Source organism: Eptesicus fuscus, chromosome 6 (assembly GCF_027574615.1).
Source record: "Eptesicus fuscus isolate TK198812 chromosome 6, DD_ASM_mEF_20220401, whole genome shotgun sequence".
In the NCBI taxonomy this organism is placed as follows: domain Eukaryota; kingdom Metazoa; phylum Chordata; class Mammalia; order Chiroptera; family Vespertilionidae; genus Eptesicus; species Eptesicus fuscus.
In genome coordinates, this window is record NC_072478.1 from 28,289,742 (window position 1) to 28,306,631 (window position 16,890).

The window sequence follows — 16,890 nt, forward strand, 5'->3', positions numbered from 1 at the left end:
GGGAGGCGGAAATTTATAAGATGCTGAGCCTGGGGCGTTGGTCAGGGGGCATGGGCAGCCCCCAGACCTTCCTGCTCTCTACATTTTGACTCCCATCTGCCTGACAGCCAAACTTTGCTGTGCAGCCCTGGGCAAGTGGCTGCCCCTCTCTGAGCCAGGGTTAAATATAAAACACACACCAGATTTGGGAGATGCGGTACCCCCAAAAGAATAAAACAGGAAAGCGGCTGGCCTGAGGTCTGCTTTTGAGTGAGACACCCTTTCCCCGCAGCCCCCACATGACTAGCATCTACTGCTGACCCTGTGACGTGTGTTCTCAGCAGCCCTGCTGTCTGGTGGCTCTTATACCCACTTTACAGAGTGGAAAACTGAGATCCAGATAGGAGAAATGGCTGGAGGCTGTCTCAGTCAAAACCTATCCCTCACAGTCCCACAGCCCCCCAAATCTCAAGCCTCCCTGCTCCCTGGGGCTCCATGATCATGCTGCCCTGGGGTGATCCCAAATGCCAGGCCCACTCTGTGCCCCGTGTCTCAGATGCCTATGCCTTCCCAGCCCCAAGGGACCCACTTGGTCCCGGACAGAGAGATTTGAGGCGCGATCAGACACCGGCTCTCAGGAAGCTCCTTTTGTCCTGCACTTCTGGGAGCAAATGACCCAGAAAAGTGCCTTGCCACCCATCCCCTCTCCTCTCTAGGTTCTACGCCCAAAGACCATCCTGGCTCCTTGCCCACAGGCTGCTCTGGGGACTGTGGGGACAACCATTCGCTTACCCCCACCCCCTCCTGCATTTCACCTTCAAGAGGAGCAAGGTAAGACGCCCCCGGGACCTGTTCCCCAGCTCCCGCAGGTGCCAGCGGTGGCGGGAGGCCCATGCAAACCTCAGAAGACTCCTCAGACGTTCCGGGAGGCCCCCACATTGATCAGGTGCCAAGCTGCCCCGCCGGCCACCTCCCTGCCGGACTTCCCGTCCTTCGTCTGGAGGATCAGAGAGACCAGTCCGTGCCCCTCGGCCCCCTGGCATCACCGGGGCCAACAATGACCCTTTGAGGTCTCTGGCTCTGGCGTCCTGGGCTGCCTGCCAGGGGCAGTAGCTGCCAGCCAGATAATCCCTTAGAAACTATGTCAGTGCCCACGCAGGAGTGTCAGTTTCCTGCTTTCAGGGGAGCTGTGGGAAGGTGATCTGGGGTCCCAGGTCCCCGTGCTGGGGACTCTGGCCCCAGCAATGGCTTCGGGATGATGGGCAGAGCGGGGACTTACCCTTCTCGAAGGCTGAGAGGCCTCTGGGCAGGCAGCAGGGGCCTGGGCTTGGGTGCCCGCCTGGCATGGGGGTGGGGAGGGAACCTGAGGTTGGAGCTCTGTCCTCCCCACCTGTTTGCTCAACTTTTCCTCTCTTGTGGCAGCAGGAGGCTGGTAGGTCCCGTGCCAAGTGGAACCAGCACGGCAACATGCGACGTGCACAGGCGGACCGGCAGTGTGAGCGAGACAGGGAGGCTGGCTGGGTGTGTGGCTCTGTCGTAAGGTGCTCTCACGTGGGAGCAGCTGGCCTTAACCCCTGCTCGCCCGGAGGCCAGGGACACCGAGTCGTGCCCAGCTTGGGCCATTCACCCCTGGGCCGCTTGCTGACATCAGCACTGGGACCAGCACCTATAGGCTGGTCCTGGGGAACGGTTGAATGAATAAATGAAGAAATAAAAGAATGAAACTCCTCCTGGCTCCCTCCCGCTCCCCTCTGGTCCCTTGGCAGCGGGAACTGCCAAGCCTCTGCGTTTGCCGTGCCTGCCACCACGTGTGCCATCTCATACATTGTGGCAGGGCTGGCTCCTTCCTGCCCTGCAGATCTGAGAGCAAATTCTGCTTTTGTGCTACAAAGTGACCATCCGGATTCCTGTGCCAAGAGTCTTCAGTCATTTCCCAGCTGGGTAGCGTTGGGTCTCCTCAGGTAACTCATCTAAAAAAATGGGGAAAACACTAGCATCTACTTCCTAGGGGAGTTTCGAAGGGTGAGTAAATGAATAAATGTCCCTAACGTGCGTAAAACAGGACAGGGCACACAGTAGGTCCACATCTTCTAGATACTACCCACAGGTGACTGATCCCAATGAATGAGACGTGGTTAAGTATAAAAAACACACCAGATTTGGAAGATGTGGTACTCCCAAAAGAATGTAAAATAGCTTGTTATTTTTTAAAAATATGTTTTTATTGATTTTAGAGAGAGAGGAAGGGAGAGGGTTAGAGAGAGATTGTTGAGGGAGAAACATTGTTTGGCTGCCTCTGCACGCCTCCTACTGGCGATTTGAGCCCACAACTAGGGCATGTGCCCTGAATGGGAATCGAACCTGTAATTTCTTTTTTTTTTTTTTTTAAATATATTTTATTGATTTTTTACAGAGAGGAAGAGAGAGGGATAGAGAGTTAGAAACATCGACCAGCTGCCTCCTGCACACCCCCTACTGGGGATGTGCCCGCAACCAAGGTACATGCCCTTGACCGGAATCAAACCCGGGACCCTTGAGTCCGCAGGCCGACGCTCTATCCACTGAGCCAAACCGGTTTCGGCCGAACCTGTGATTTCTTGATTCATGGGTCGACACTCAACCATTGAGCCACACCGGATGAACTTCTTATTTTTTTACATGGTACTTAAAAAAAATCTTTATTGTTGAAAGTATTACATATGTCCCCCTTTTCTCCTCATTGACCCCCTTCTAGCTGGCCCCCACCCCCTGCCCCAGGCCTTCACCACACCCTTGTCTGTGTCCATGGATTAAGCTTATATGCATACAAGTTCTTTGGTTGACTTTTTCCCCATGCACCCACCCACCCTCACCTTCCCTCTGAGATTCAACAGTCTGTTCCATGGTCCTATGTCTCTGGATCTATTTTGTTCATCAGAGTATTTTGTTCATTAGATTCCACATGTAAGTGAGATCATGTGATACTTGTCTTTCTCTGACTGGCTTATTTCGCTTAGCATAATAGTCTCCAGGTCCTTCCCTCCATGCTGTCTCAAAGGGTAAGAGATCCTTCTTTTTACTGCTGCATAGTATTCCACAGTGCAAATGTACCACAGAGCTTGTTACTTTTAATATCCACTCTATGTTGCAATGATATTTTGCATATGTTGGGTTAAATAAGACATATGGTTAAACTAAACTTACCACTTTCTATTTTGCTTTTTATATTGTGGTTAGTAGAAATTTTAAAATAACATCTAAGATTTCATTTTTTTGTTAATCCTCACCCAAGGATATTTCTTTCCCCATTGATTTTCAGAGAGTGGAAGGGAGGGAGCGAGACACACACAGAGAAACATCACTGTGAGAGAGACACTTTGATTGGTTGCCTCCTGCACGCACCCCAACCTGGGCCAGGGATCGAGCCTGCAACCAGGGTACGTGCCCTTGACCTGAATCGAATCCATGATTCTTAAGCCCAAGGGCCAGCTCTCCTACCACTGAGCCAAACCAGCTAGGGCTAACGGTTAAGATTTCACATTTAAATTGGCTTGTATTGCCTTGGCTCTGTAGTTCAGTTGGTTAGAGCGTCCTCCCAATATACCACGGTTGGAGGTTCAATCCCTGATCGGGGCACATACAAGAATCAACCAATGAATGCATAAGCAAATGGAACAACAATCAATATCTCTCTCCCTCTAAAAGCAATCAATCATTAAAATCTAAAAAAATTGGCCATCACATTGGCTTGCATTGTAGTTCTTGGGCCGTGCTGGAATAGGTGCTTAATGCATAATAGATATTGAGCCTGTCTTTTTCGATCACATTCTATTGCCATGGAGTCACATCTGTGTTATTTTCAAGGGGTTTATTAGCAGCTGAAATTTGTGCTTGTTTATCTCTCTTCTAGAATGTCACCTTATCGAGGTCAGGGATTTGGTCTTGCTCATTACTGTATCCCCGTGGCCTAGAACAGTGCCTGGTACACAGGAGGTGCTCAATAAGTGTTTGTGGCATGAATGAATGCATGCATGCATGCATGCATGAACGAACGAATGAATGAATGGAATATGGGGTGGGGAATGGGAGTGACAAGGGTCCCTCCTAGCTGGTAGCTAGCGTTGATGCTAATAGCATATATGACCACGAGGGGGCGCCAGAAACCAGGCAATTGGCCCCAGCCGGCAGCCTCAGTCTTCCACCTTGTAAAACCAGAAAAGTGGTTGGGTAGTTCAGTTGCTTGGAGCATCCTCCCCACTCACCAAAGTCGAGGGTTTGATCTCTGGTGAGGGCATATACAAGAAGCAACCAGTGAATGCATAAATAAGTGGAACAACAAGGCAATGCCTCTCTCTTTGTCTCTCTAAAAATCCTCTCTAATAAAATGGTAATATGCAAATTAACCATCACTCCACTACATAAGCCACGCCCACCAGCCAATCAGGGTGAGTATGCAAATTAACCCCATCCAAGATGGCTACAGCCACAGAGAGCAAGGTTTCCCAGGTAACAGAGCAAGCCAAGCTTTCCATAGCCGTTGCAGGCCTAAGCCTCCACTCAAGGTACAAAGTTTCAATTATAGAAGGTAAACAAATTCAAACAGAATGGCAGCAGAATGGAGCTTGAGAGAGCAGGCCAGGGTTGCCGGCGGCAACAGGGGAAGCAAAGCTTTCCGCACACCCTGGCCGGGCTCACCTGCTTAAGGCTACAAAGTTTCAATTATAGAAGGAAAATAAATTCCAGATACCAGGGCCTCCCCTTGGGTTGCCAGGGGGTGTGGCCGGCCTGCAAACCACCACAGGCCCCTCGCTCAGGCCGCCCCACGCCCCAAGGGAACCCCACCCTGATCAGGGACGCCCTTCAGGGCAAACCAGCTGGCCCCCACCCGTGCACCAGGCCTCTATCCTATCTAATAAAAGAGTAATATACAGATTGATCATCACTGCAACACACAATATAGCTGCCCTCATGTGGTCAAAGATCCTGCCCCCATGTGGACACAAGATGGCCACTACAAGATGGCCAGCAGGAGAGGGCAGTTGGGAGGCACCCGGCCTGCAAGGGAGGGCAGTTGTGAGGGACCAGGCCTGCAAGGGAGGGCAGTTGAGAGGGACCAGGCTTGCAAGGGAGGGCAGTTGGAGGTGATCAACCCTGCAGGAGAGGGCAGTTAGGGGTGACCAGACTGGCAGAGGAGAGAAGTTGGGGGAAAACAGGCTGGCAGGGGAGCAGTTAAGCATCAACCAGGCTGGCAGTGGAGTGGTTAGGGGGTGATCAGGCTGGCAGGCAGAAGTGGTTAGGGGCAATCAGGAAGGCAGGCAGGTGAGCAGTTGGGAGCCAGCAGTCCTGGAGTGTGAGAGGGATGTCCGACTGCCCGTTTAGGCCCGATCCCACCAGGATCGGGCCTAAACGGGCAGTCGGACATCCCTCCAGGAGTTCCAGATTGGAGAGGGTACAGGCTGGGCTGAGGGACAACCCCCCGCCGTGCACGAATTTCGTGCACTGGGCTTCTAGTCAATAAATAAGAAAAAATAATAAAACGGGAATAAGGGAGCAGGGATGTGGGAGGATGAATCAAGAGGACCAGAAGCCGCTGCCCCACCCAGTCCCCGGCCCCTCCCTCCTCTCCATTCCCTGCCTCCTCTCCTGTCCCCTCCCACCCCCACCCCCCTCTTGCACCAGCTTGTTTTTTTCTCTTTACATATTCATTTTTTTTAAAAAAAACTAAAGTTTATACACACATGCACTTTAAAGAGTTGAATTCTATTTCAGGTTTGTTAAAATTAGCAGTGACATTGTCACCCCACAATTTCTCCCTTCCCAGAGGGGCTGTCTTCTTAGTTTAAGTTAAATATCTTGACATTCATTTCTGCATCTCTAAATAATGCCTGTTTTTGCCACTTCTTGATTTTTCAGTTTTAGTGTTGACTTCCCACCAGGAGAGGTTCAGAATTAAACCTGAAAAAAAAATTTTAATTTCATTTTCATGATCCTTATCACTAATCCAACCCCCAGCCCTTCTCCAGTTGTCTGAACCAGTGCTTCTCAAACTCTCTCAGGCATGCACATTGCCTTAGGGGGCTCATTGAAACCTAGACGGTGGGATCCCACCCCAGGAGTTTCTGATGCAGGAGGTCTGAGGTGGGGTACAAGATTCTGCATCTCTACCAAACTCCAGGGTGATGTCTCCCCAGCACCCCAGACAATGATGAGGGACCATGTCTTTGGAGTCAGGCAGGCCTGAGTGAAAACATCCCAGCTCCCGTCCTTCACTAGCAGGACGTCTGGGCCCCCCCACCTATACCCCACCCACTCCCCCACATCAGAAACCATTAGTTATGAATAAAACTACTGACAGCAGCATTTATTACTCCTCAAATCATGACCTCACAATTAATAACTGTCTAATCATATCATTAATAAATTCACCATTAGACTTTAATAACAACAGTGATACAATTATTCTTCAGACATAAATACACTGATTGACAGCATGGTTCTTTGTGTAATTCTCATGTGTAAAATGGGAATGACAATAGATTTTATTGGCTTGATCAGTATTATACAATAATTATTATTTCCTAGGTATAAGGTTCTGTGTTAGATATTGGAAATAACTAATAGTGAAAAACAGGTCCCTAACTTATGGAGATTTTGCATGTCAAAGGCTTTGGCACTGAGATCAGCATTTAATAATATTATTATGTATATTATTTAATAATATTACTTAATATTATTATGTATATTTATCGTTATATTATAAATAATGTTATATATAACATTTCTACATTATAAATTAATACTATTTATATAATATATTAATTATATTTAGTAATAACATATCATAACCCATATAATTTTACATCGTGCATGAAAATTAAATCTTATATTATAATTACTATATATTAAAATATTTAACACAATAATGTGTGTTATTTATAATATGGTAATAAGTAATTTATTAATTGTAAGGATTATTTATTTTCATATATAATAATACCATTACAATGTTAAGTAACTGGAATGGCGCTGCCCTTCCACGCCCTGGGCGCGTGGGGGCGCTCGAGGCGCGCCGGGGGTTTGGGACGCACTCAGGCCCCGCCCCCGAGTTCCGATTGGCGGTGCGCGCCGTGCGTGTTGGCGTAGCGCCTGGCCGCGTCCCCGGCCCTCCTCCTGCTCCCTGGGCTCGGCTCCCTCCCTCTATCCTCCGGTCGGCGGCGGTTGTTGTTCAGCGGCGGCGGCCGCACCTCGAGTCCTAACCTCCGGCCGCCCGCTCGCTAGCGGGTCCGCGCGCGCGCGCGGCCATGGAGCTGGAAGTGCCGGATGAGGCGGAGAGTGCCGAGGGGGGGACCGTGACCTCGGAGGCGACCTGGTCCACGGAGAGCGGCGCGGTTGCAGGTAACGGTTCCGGACCTCGCGTCTCAATGTGCACCCCGAGTGGACCCGCCTGCCGTCCCCGCCGGGGCCCAGTGGACCCGTCCGAGTGCCGGAGGGGCGCCGAGACCCGCGGCAGGGAGACCGGAACGTTCCACTCAGGGGTGCGGGGGGTCATGGAACGCCCCCCGACTGGGCCGGGGGACCTGCCCTGGGCCCGAGGGAGGTGGAACGCCCCGCCTGGGGGGCTCGGAGTGGCGTCGCCTATCCCCGGGATCCCTTGTCGGGGGACGCGGACCGGGGGCGGGATTGGGTGCAGGGCCCCATTCTGAGAGGCTCTGGGTGGAGCATCCTGCTTTGGAAGCGTGCGGGAAGATCGGTCCTCATCTCTGGGGCGGCGAAACCCCCACTTAGGACGCGCGGTGGGTGAGTGGTCCGCCTCCTGCTGAGGGCGCTCGGGGACGACAGCCTTCCAGTCTCGCCGGGAGGGGGGCTGCTCTGCGAGTGTGGAATGATGAAGCACCCCCTTCCCAGTGAGGGGGCCCTGTCTCCAAGGTGGGGCATGATTGTACCAGATGTGCCCTCCTGCCTGGACCCACCTTCCGGGCCACACGCCCTGCTGGTGTCAGCTTCCTGGCCTCACCCCTTCCCCTCACAAGGGTCAGCCTATGGGCAAATCTTACTGGTCGGGCAGGCCCGGGGTAGCTGGGGTGGAGGAGCGATGGTCTTTGTGGCCTTCTGGGTCTGCCTCCAGACTATCTCCTCTCTTTTTTGTGGAAGTCACCAGAACGAGCTCTGGTGCACTGGCCATTTCTTCCCTTTCTGGTCCTCAGTTTACCTCCCTCTCACAGGAGGGGGCTCAGGGCATGACATCTCCAGGCATTTTCAGTGCTGGGGCTCTTTAAGTAGACGGGGAAGAGGAGGCCCCTCTAAGCCTTTTCCCCGGACGCTGGGGGTCTGCTGTCGCCGTGAAGGACCACTGCCTCCTGGTTGCCCCTCTCCTTGGCCTGCCTTTCTTACCCTCCAGCAGAGCAGGTGTAGGGAGCGAGGTCGCCCCACCAGCTATAGGCCCCCTTTACCTGGGGCGGAGTACAGAGCAGAGCCACTGCGGTTCCTTCTCGGTTGAGGTCACAAGCTCCCAAATAGGAAGTTTCCTGATCCAAAGAACCCTTTGCTCCTCCCATGTCGCCTTTATGGGCGGAGTCCTGTAGACACCCACTTGGGCATCCATCCTCCTCCCCTGGGCCTCCGAAAGCTTTCTTGGCAAAGGGAGATGCTGTGCTGCCTGGGAGTTGGGAGAGGTGTCTGAAGAGAGAGCCGGAGTGAGCATCCTGGGCTCTGGAAGACTCCCACTGCTTCCTTTGCCACTGCCATCTGGAACTGCCTGGTGGATGACCTGTTTCCTTCCGACCATCCGGTCGCCCCGCCTTGGTGCAGCCGGTGTCCTTGCCTGGCTAGCACCACACGTGGTTGAGGGCCCCAGCGAGGTCCTTCCTCAGCACCTTGACCTCTGCTGTCAGCCCTCTGGCCGGACTGGTCAGAGACAAAATAGCCCCAGACCCTTGGAAAGCTGCAGAGCAAACATTGGTCTTATCAGGGGTTAGGTCAGCTGATTAGGGACCGATCAAATCCCAGCTGCGGGCTGTGGCTGGGTCTGAGCACGGGGCCAGGAAGATATGGGCTGGCCCTCCCTGCCTGTCACCGAAATCCACAGATATCTGCCTCTCCCAGCTAATCGTTTATTTTACTCTTTAAAGGGCTGCCTCTCCCCCTCCAAACCCACTTTTCCTGACCTAAGTTCTGTGAAGTTTGGGTAAGAGCTGTCCTCCCTTTTCCTATTGCTGTACAATTATATAAACACATGAACAGGTCTGCACATTCTTCACCAGGATGGTTCATGCTACTCCAGGGTCTCTTTCCTGGGCACTATTGGCTTTTTGGGCCAGAAAATTTTTTGTTTTGGGGAGGCTGCCCTGGGCACTGGAGGGTGTTGAGCAGCATCCCTGGCCCCCACACACCCGATGCCAGGAGCTCCTCCCCCCAGTTGTGACAACTACAGATGTCCCAGACATGGTCCCCTGGAGATAGTCACCCTGGTGGAGAGCCACTGTACTATGCCTGTTATTCTGTAAGTTGCTTGCTTTTTGTCTTAATAGTTTGGATTTTTCCCCCATGTTGGTATCAATTATTTTTTTCAGAGAGGAAGAATAATGTGCCGTGGTTAAGAGGGTGGGAATCCCTGAGTTAACTGCCTGGGTTCCATTGAAGAGCAAATGCTTTGATCTCCCTGAGCCCTCAGTGTCCCCCTCTGTAAAATGGGATGAGAGTGCTTGATGAATGTTAGCAACAGCTGCTGTAGGCACCCGCCATTGCTGATTCACCAGCCTCCTGCTGAGGGACATTCAGGTTGTTTCTGGAGTTGCCTTTTGCTGTTACAAGCAGTAAATGGCTTGCTTTTGCATGTGGGTGCTTCAGTTCCTAGAAGGTGGAGTCCCACCTTGGAATGGCTGGGCAGGGGCTAGTAGATTGAAAAATGACTATCAGATACCCGGTGGCTTCCCAGGAAGGTGTGGCAGGGGCCAAGAGAGACTGTCTCCCCACAGTGTTGCCAGCTTCGGATGTTATCAGCCTCTGCCTTTTTGGCCAATCTGATGGGAGGTGAAACGTATCTTGGTATTTAGAATCTGGTTACTTTAAACGCTTGGGCTCCCGCGTCCTGGTCCAGAGAAGGCCTGATTGGGGCTCTCCACTGGCTTTTAGGAGTTGTGTGGGGCACCTGGTTCCTGGGGCTTGGACACTATCACAGCCAACTGTGGGGCCTTTGAGCAGCCTGTGGGCTTTTGTGCTGAGCTGTGGTCTGTTGTTTCGGGGCCATTTCCCTCCTGTCCTTCCCGTTCCCGTGATATCTCAGCACAGTCGACTTCTTCCCAGACCTCCCAACCCCTCCCACATCTAATCTGGTAGCAAATTATGTCAGCTCAGCCTTCAAAATGGACCCAGCATCTACCCACTTCCCCTCCTCTGCCTCCACCTGGTCCAGCCCCCATCCATTGCTGGCTTAGTCCTCCATCCCTTCATATGCTCCCTACAGCCCACTCCAGAAGGCTCCCATTAAAAATTGAGTCAGGTCCCATTCCTTCTCTGCCCACAACCCTCCAGGACTCTTAAGCTTCCTCCAGGTAAAAGCTCAAGCCCTGCCCATGATTCACAAGGTTCTGTACAACATGCCCCTATCCCCTCCCCATCCTCATCTCCTCCCTCTTTCACCTTTGCTCACTCTGCTCCAGCCATGTAGGGCTCGCTGTTTCTCTAAGACACCAGGCATAGTCCTGCCCCAGGGTCTTTTCATAGGCTATGCCCTTTGCCTAGAAAACTCATCCTCCTTATCTATCATTTGCTTCCTTGGCTCTTTGGAGGTTTTGCTGCAATATCTCCTCCTCAATGAGGCTTCCCTTGATATTTGAGGGAGGCCTGAGAGAAGAGTAGGAAGACAGCACAGTTCAAGCAAAGGCCTGGTGTGCTTGAAGAACAGTGAGGGGTCAGCGTGCCTTGGGTGGGGCAGGTGTCATCATTGGAGGCCTTCTCTGAAGTTGTGACCTAATGGTAACCAGGGATTGCAACATCCCTCGTTGAGTAAGCTGTGTTCTTAGGAGACAGAAGCTCCCAGTTTGAATTCCGCCCTGGCCACTTTCTAGGAATGCAACAGAAGTGACTTGGACTGGCAGCCTCGATCTGCTCCGTGGAGAGGCCTTGAGAGTTGGACCACCTTAACCAGTTGGGGACACTCCACCTCAGTGTCTCTGTCTGTGAAATGGGCGTGATGGCTACCTTTCTCATAGGTCTTGACCAAGTGAATTGACGTGCAAACGTCTTAGAAGGGTGCCTGGCATGTAGTTGGCTCCATGTGAGCACTGCGATTTTCCCTCCTCAGGACCACACGTGAGTCAAAGGGAACTAACTGCACGTCATAAATTGCTTCTTGCAGAGCCTGGCACAAGCTGGAGTTGGCTGTGGGACTCAGAGCATGTGAGGACGTGCAGTTGCCTCTTAGTCCTTGAACAATGCTTATTGAGTATTTATCAAGCACCTACTGTGGGCCATATGGGGTTCTAGGTGCCTAGGTCAGTCATATCAGTGACCAGGAGGATTCCTCCATTGCCCTCTGGCCTCTCAGATTGGCGGCCTCTCAGATAAGACCAGGGACCACAATCTGTGGCCCCCTGGACAAGTCCACAGCTGGTTTTATTGGAACACAGACACGCCCATTCACTCACATGTTGTCTATGCGGCTTTCATGCCACAATGGCAAAGCTGAGTTTCAAGACAGAGACCTTATAGCCCGCAGTGTGGAAAATATTCACTTTCTGGTCCTTTATGGAAAATGTTTGCTGACTCCTGAGTAAAACCATGCTGGATAGTGGTGAGTGTGCAGAGGGAAGTGAAACATGTTGTGGCAATATGAGTGACAAGGGCCTGCTGTAGGAGGTCAGGAGGGGAGGTGACCTGAGTGAGAAACAGCAGCTGAGGGTGGAGCTTTCAGGCAGAGGGGCCCTGCGGCCAAAATGAGTGTGATGCCTCTGAGCAGCAGAAGCTAAGCCAGTGTGTGGGGCAGGAGCTGAGAGGCACAGCCAGCCACATGGGGCCGGAGACGTGGCTCTGCCTCTGTGCCTTGGTTTTGTTCTGAATTCAGTTGGTGGTGCTGGGAGGTTGAAGCAGGGCAGTATGCACCGAGTCACTTTTGCAGAGCACGCTCTGGCTGCTTGGTGGGGACGGGGCTGAAGGGTTGTGGGGTGGCTGGAAGGGAGCTGAGGAACCCAGGAGGGTTTTGTGTGCCCTGGAGTTGGTGGTGGGGTGGGGAGGGCCCAGGAAGGAGCAGGTCTTAGGAGGGCTGAGCTTGCACTGATGTGGGAGGAGTAGGGAGGAGGGAGGGGGTGCTATTCAGAGGCCCCCAAGGCATGTGGAGCCTTACTGACCTGGCAGCGTGGCCTGGGCCTTGACCTGTGTAGACCCCTGCCTTGACCTTGGACAGCATGCCTCTGAGCAAGTGAGGTTCCTGCTTTTCACCTTGGTTTTTCCTCTAAAGATGAGGGCAGTGGGGCCCCAAGGATTCAGGGGGACAGGAATAGGCGAGGTCTGCAGCCCCCGGCGGCCTTCTTTAACTGACATCTGCTTGACCTGGCTATTTACAGATGGGGAGGCCCAGGTTCTAAGGGGGTCTTGTCCCCAAATCCTGCCACCTTGACCAAGTCACATGTCACCACATGTGAGAGCAGGCCGAGACCCCACTGGGGATTTTCCTGTTGCTGCCAGCTGGACTCACAGCCTGAGCCACGGAATGCTTCTATGTAGAAGATTACTGACTAAAGGGATTAGCCCTGGGGCCCTGCCCAGCACTGCCCCTCCTGCCCCATCAGACTGCACCAGAGGGAGTGGGGTCCACCCAAGAGGCCCCAAATGCCTGAACCAGTAGAAAGGAAAAGTTTTGGGGACCTGGCTTCTGTCTTTGATTGAAGAAAGGAACCCCAACTGCCTGGCCGATATAGCTCAGTGGTTGAGCATCAACCTATGAACCAGGTTATGGTTTGATTCCTGGTCAGGGCACATGCTGGGGTTGGGGGCTTGATCCCAGTAGGGAGTGTGCAGGAGGCAGCCAATTGATTATTCTCTCTCATCATTGATGCGTTTATTTCTCTCTCTACATCTCTGAAATCAATAAAAATATATTCATAAAAAAGAAAGGAACTCCAACATTTTGTCACAATTGTCTCCTTTCTATCACCCATGCATGGGGTTGCTGTTGAAGGTTTTAGGGAAGTTTGGGTTTGGTCGTGTTCTGTGGTTTGTGTTTCTCTTGCACATGTCTCCTTACATGTCTTAGCCAAAGGTGCATCAGGCGCTCTTGGCAGGAGAATGGTACAGTGTGTGAACAAGTGAGGGGACCAAGGGAGCGGCAAAGATGGAGAAAAGTGACATGGAAGGAGAGCCAAGAAGTGGGGTCCAGCAAGTCACGGAGGAAGTGATCCAGCTATTCTATGCCTCAGTTTCCTTATTTGCAAAACGGAATCACAGACATGCTTTCTCTGTGGTTCACATGAGGATTAGATGCATCAATGCCCAGGAAATGCTCAGAACAGGGCTCAGCATGTGGCAGAAGCTCAGTAAGTGGGGAGCAGAGGCACACAACTTGGGCTAGGTGGCCTGGACCAGCACTCTGTGCCTGCTTTCCAGTAGGGCAGCTGGGTGGCCATGCTGCGCCGCTCAGTCAGCATAGGGTCTGGGCGGGCTACCTCTAGGGCCCCTTGGCCTCCTGGCTTCGTGCAAGCCCATTCAGCCCTGGTCCTGACTGTGTGACCTGGCCTCTATCAGTCAGGATGCCTTAGGACCCACTGTGTGACAAACATCCCTGCAACTCAGTGACCTGTCCCAGAGGCTCATTTCTTGCTTATGCCAAGTGTCCCTGGTGGGTCATCAGGGAAGTGAGCTCATCGTAATCACTCAGAGACCTAAGTGGTGGGGCTGTGTCGCCCTGAATGTGCCCATTCACTTGGCAAGAGGTGCACATGGGAATCCTAGTCCACAGCCGTGGTTTCAGTATCATTAACAGGGCCTCCTGTCACGTTCAGAAGGGCCACAGCTTGGATGATATATCCTGATGGTCCCTGACAGATGATGACATTTGGTGGTGACCAGTCTCATGCTCTAATCATACTGCAAAGCGTCACCTGCAGGGTCATCTCTGTTGGCTGAGTTCCTGGAGGCAGAATTGCTGGGTAGAGGCTCCCTCCATGCCTGTGTAATTTTGAAAGGTGCTACCTATATTGAAATGTACCTAGGATGTGTGTGGGTTTGTTTGTTTTTTAATTACAATTTTTAAATTGATTTTTAGAGACAGGATGGGAGAGGGAGAGAGAAACAGAAAATTTGATGTGAGAGCAAAACATTGATCAGCTGCCTCCTACACACCTCCTACCAGGGGTCTAGCCCACCACTTGGGCATGTGCCCTGACCAGGAATCGAACTGGCAACCTTCTGGTGCACAGGATGATGCCCAATCAACTGAGCCATACTGGCCAGGGCCTGGGATGTGTGTGTGTGTGTGTTTTTAAAATATATATTTTTATTGATTTCTGAGAGGAAGGGAGAGGGAGAGAGAGATAGAAACATCTATGATGAGAGAGAATCCATTGGCTGCCTCTGCATGCCCCACACTGGGGATCGAGCCCACAACCCAGGCAAGTGCCCTGACCAGGAATCAAACCGTGACCTGGTTCAGAGGTCAATGCTCAACCCCTGAGCCATGCTGGTTAGGCTGGGATGTTTTTATCAGGTGTGATGAGGTCCACAGATCAGGAGATGACTGCCATTGAGAAAGAGTTTGTTATTCATGGTTCCCAAGATGAGAGGGGCACGCAGGACACATGGGGAAGCACCAGGAGGCAGAGTGGTAAGAGGAAAGCAGGGCCTTTATTGGGGATTTGTTGGACAAGGCAGAGTGGGTACACTGAGTGCTTACGATGGGCTGGTTTGAATAATTTCAGTGGGCTCTGCATGGAGGGGCAGCTGGTACTTGGCCCTACGGTGACTGGGGCAGGGGGATATGGGCTTGTGTGAGAGAGTTAGATAAGGAGGTTTGGGGGGTGTGGATTGCTTGGTTTGTACATCCAAGGTGCATTCACAGGGAGTTGCTTGTGATCTCTGAGTTGGCCAATGCCAGGAGAGGCAGTCCCCCAGGTTTGCGAGCCCCTGAAATGTCAGCATCATAAAATACAGACAGTAAAAAAAAAGTGATCAACCCAGAACCAGATGGACTGTTCTGAGTTCCCTTCATCAGTGGGTGAGAGCGTCTGTGTCTGGTCCATTTCTCTAATCTTTGCCAATCTTATGGGTGCAAAGTGACATCTCAGCATAGTTGCAGTTTGGATTTATCTTGTGAATAGGAGTGAAAGCTCTTCATACTGTTTTTCCTCTTACTGTGTCATCTTTGTTTTATTAAAAATATATTCCAGCCCTACCCGGTTTGACTTAGTGGATAGAGTGTCAGCAGGTTCGATTCTAGTCAAGGGCTCGTACCTCAGTTGCAGGCTCCATCCCAGACTCCAGTCAGGAACGTGCAGGAGGAAACGAATCTATGTGTCTCTCTCACATCAATATTTTTCTCTCTCCGTCTCTCCCTCTCCCTTCCACTCTCTCTTAAAAAAAAAAATAGGAAAAATATCCTTGGGTGAGGATTAACAAATAAGTATATATATATATACACACACACACACACACACACACACACATACTAGAGGCCTGGTGCACAAATCTGTGCACAGGTGGGGTCCCTCGGCCTGGCTGGGGATCCGGGCTGATCCGGGCCGTCTTGCTCAGCTCAGCTGGGCGGAGGGGAGGGACTGCAGGAGGTTGGCCAGCCACAGGAAGTTGGCTGTGGGAGTGCACTGACCACCAGGGGGCAGCTCCTGCGTTGAGCATCTGTCCCCTGGTGGTCAGTGCATGTCATAACTACTGGTCGACCAGTTGTTCTGTCGACTGGTCTTAAAGGTCGCTTAGGCTTTTATATATATAGATATATATATCTTTTCCAGCAAAGGGAGCAAATACAAGGCTGTGATATAGTGCCTTGCCTACCCAGGTCACACCGACGGTGACAGGACTGGTGGGAGGACTCACATCTACCCTCTCATCCCTATAGTATTCTGTATTTTTTAAAAAAAATATATTTTATTGATTTTTTACAGAGAGGAAGGGAGAAGGATAGAGAGTTAGAAACATCAATGAGAGAGAAACATCGATCAGCTGCCTCCTGCACACCCCCCACTGGGGATGTTACCACAACCAAGGTACATGCCCTGGACCGGAATCGAACCTGGGACCTTTCAGTCCACAGGCCGACGCTCTGTCCACTGAACCAAACCGGTTTCGGCTGTATTTTTATTAGAGTTGGAAAATGGAACGTTACTCACTAGGGAGTCAGGGCCATCGCAGAAGCTGGATCTTTGTTGCCTTTGCTTAAGTGAGCTCTGTGGGTTCAGTTCCCGTCTGTCTTGGTTCCACATTTACTGATCCCTCTTTATCGCTCAGCCCTATTCCTGCATTTAATCATACACATCTGAGAACATAATCATTTTCTGGGATCTGTATAATTGTGTCTTTCTCATATTCAATTGAGCTATCAGGCTTTTATTGATTTGTAGGCACTCTGTATATACTATGGATCTTTTTTCTTTTAATTTATGATACAAGTGTGAGTAGCTTTTCTCTGTCTTCTCTTACACTGCTTATTAATGCCAGGCAGGTAGTTTTGTTTTTCTGTTGTCAAATTTACCAGTTTCTCCTTTTATGGTTTCCCAGTTCAGTTTCATAGATGGGAAAGTCTTCCCTGTTCAGCGGTTATAATTAAGTTCTTCTAGTACTTCTATAAATGCATTTTTAAACATTTAAATTCTTACTATATTTGGAATTTATCCTGGTATAAGACATATAAGGGTTTAGTTGATTCAGGCTTTTCCAGGTGTCTCAGTTACCTGATCCCCACTTTCTCGATAATCTTTCCTCACCAAT

General features: G+C 51.2%; 1 protein-coding gene across 6 annotated transcripts in view; it reads left to right on the forward strand.

Moving 5' to 3' along the window:
- The first annotated feature begins 7,141 nt into the window (after positions 1–7,141).
- PIP5K1C (phosphatidylinositol-4-phosphate 5-kinase type 1 gamma) overlaps positions 7,142–16,890 on the forward strand; it is a 52,785-nt gene continuing 43,036 nt past the window's right edge. For all 6 annotated transcript variants that reach the window (XM_028159230.2, XM_028159233.2, XM_028159234.2 and 3 more), the window contains exon 1: positions 7,142–7,353. In XM_028159230.2, the coding sequence (XP_028015031.1) occupies positions 7,260–7,353 (94 nt within the window). In that variant the 5' untranslated portion in view covers positions 7,142–7,259. The remainder of the gene's footprint in view (positions 7,354–16,890) is intronic.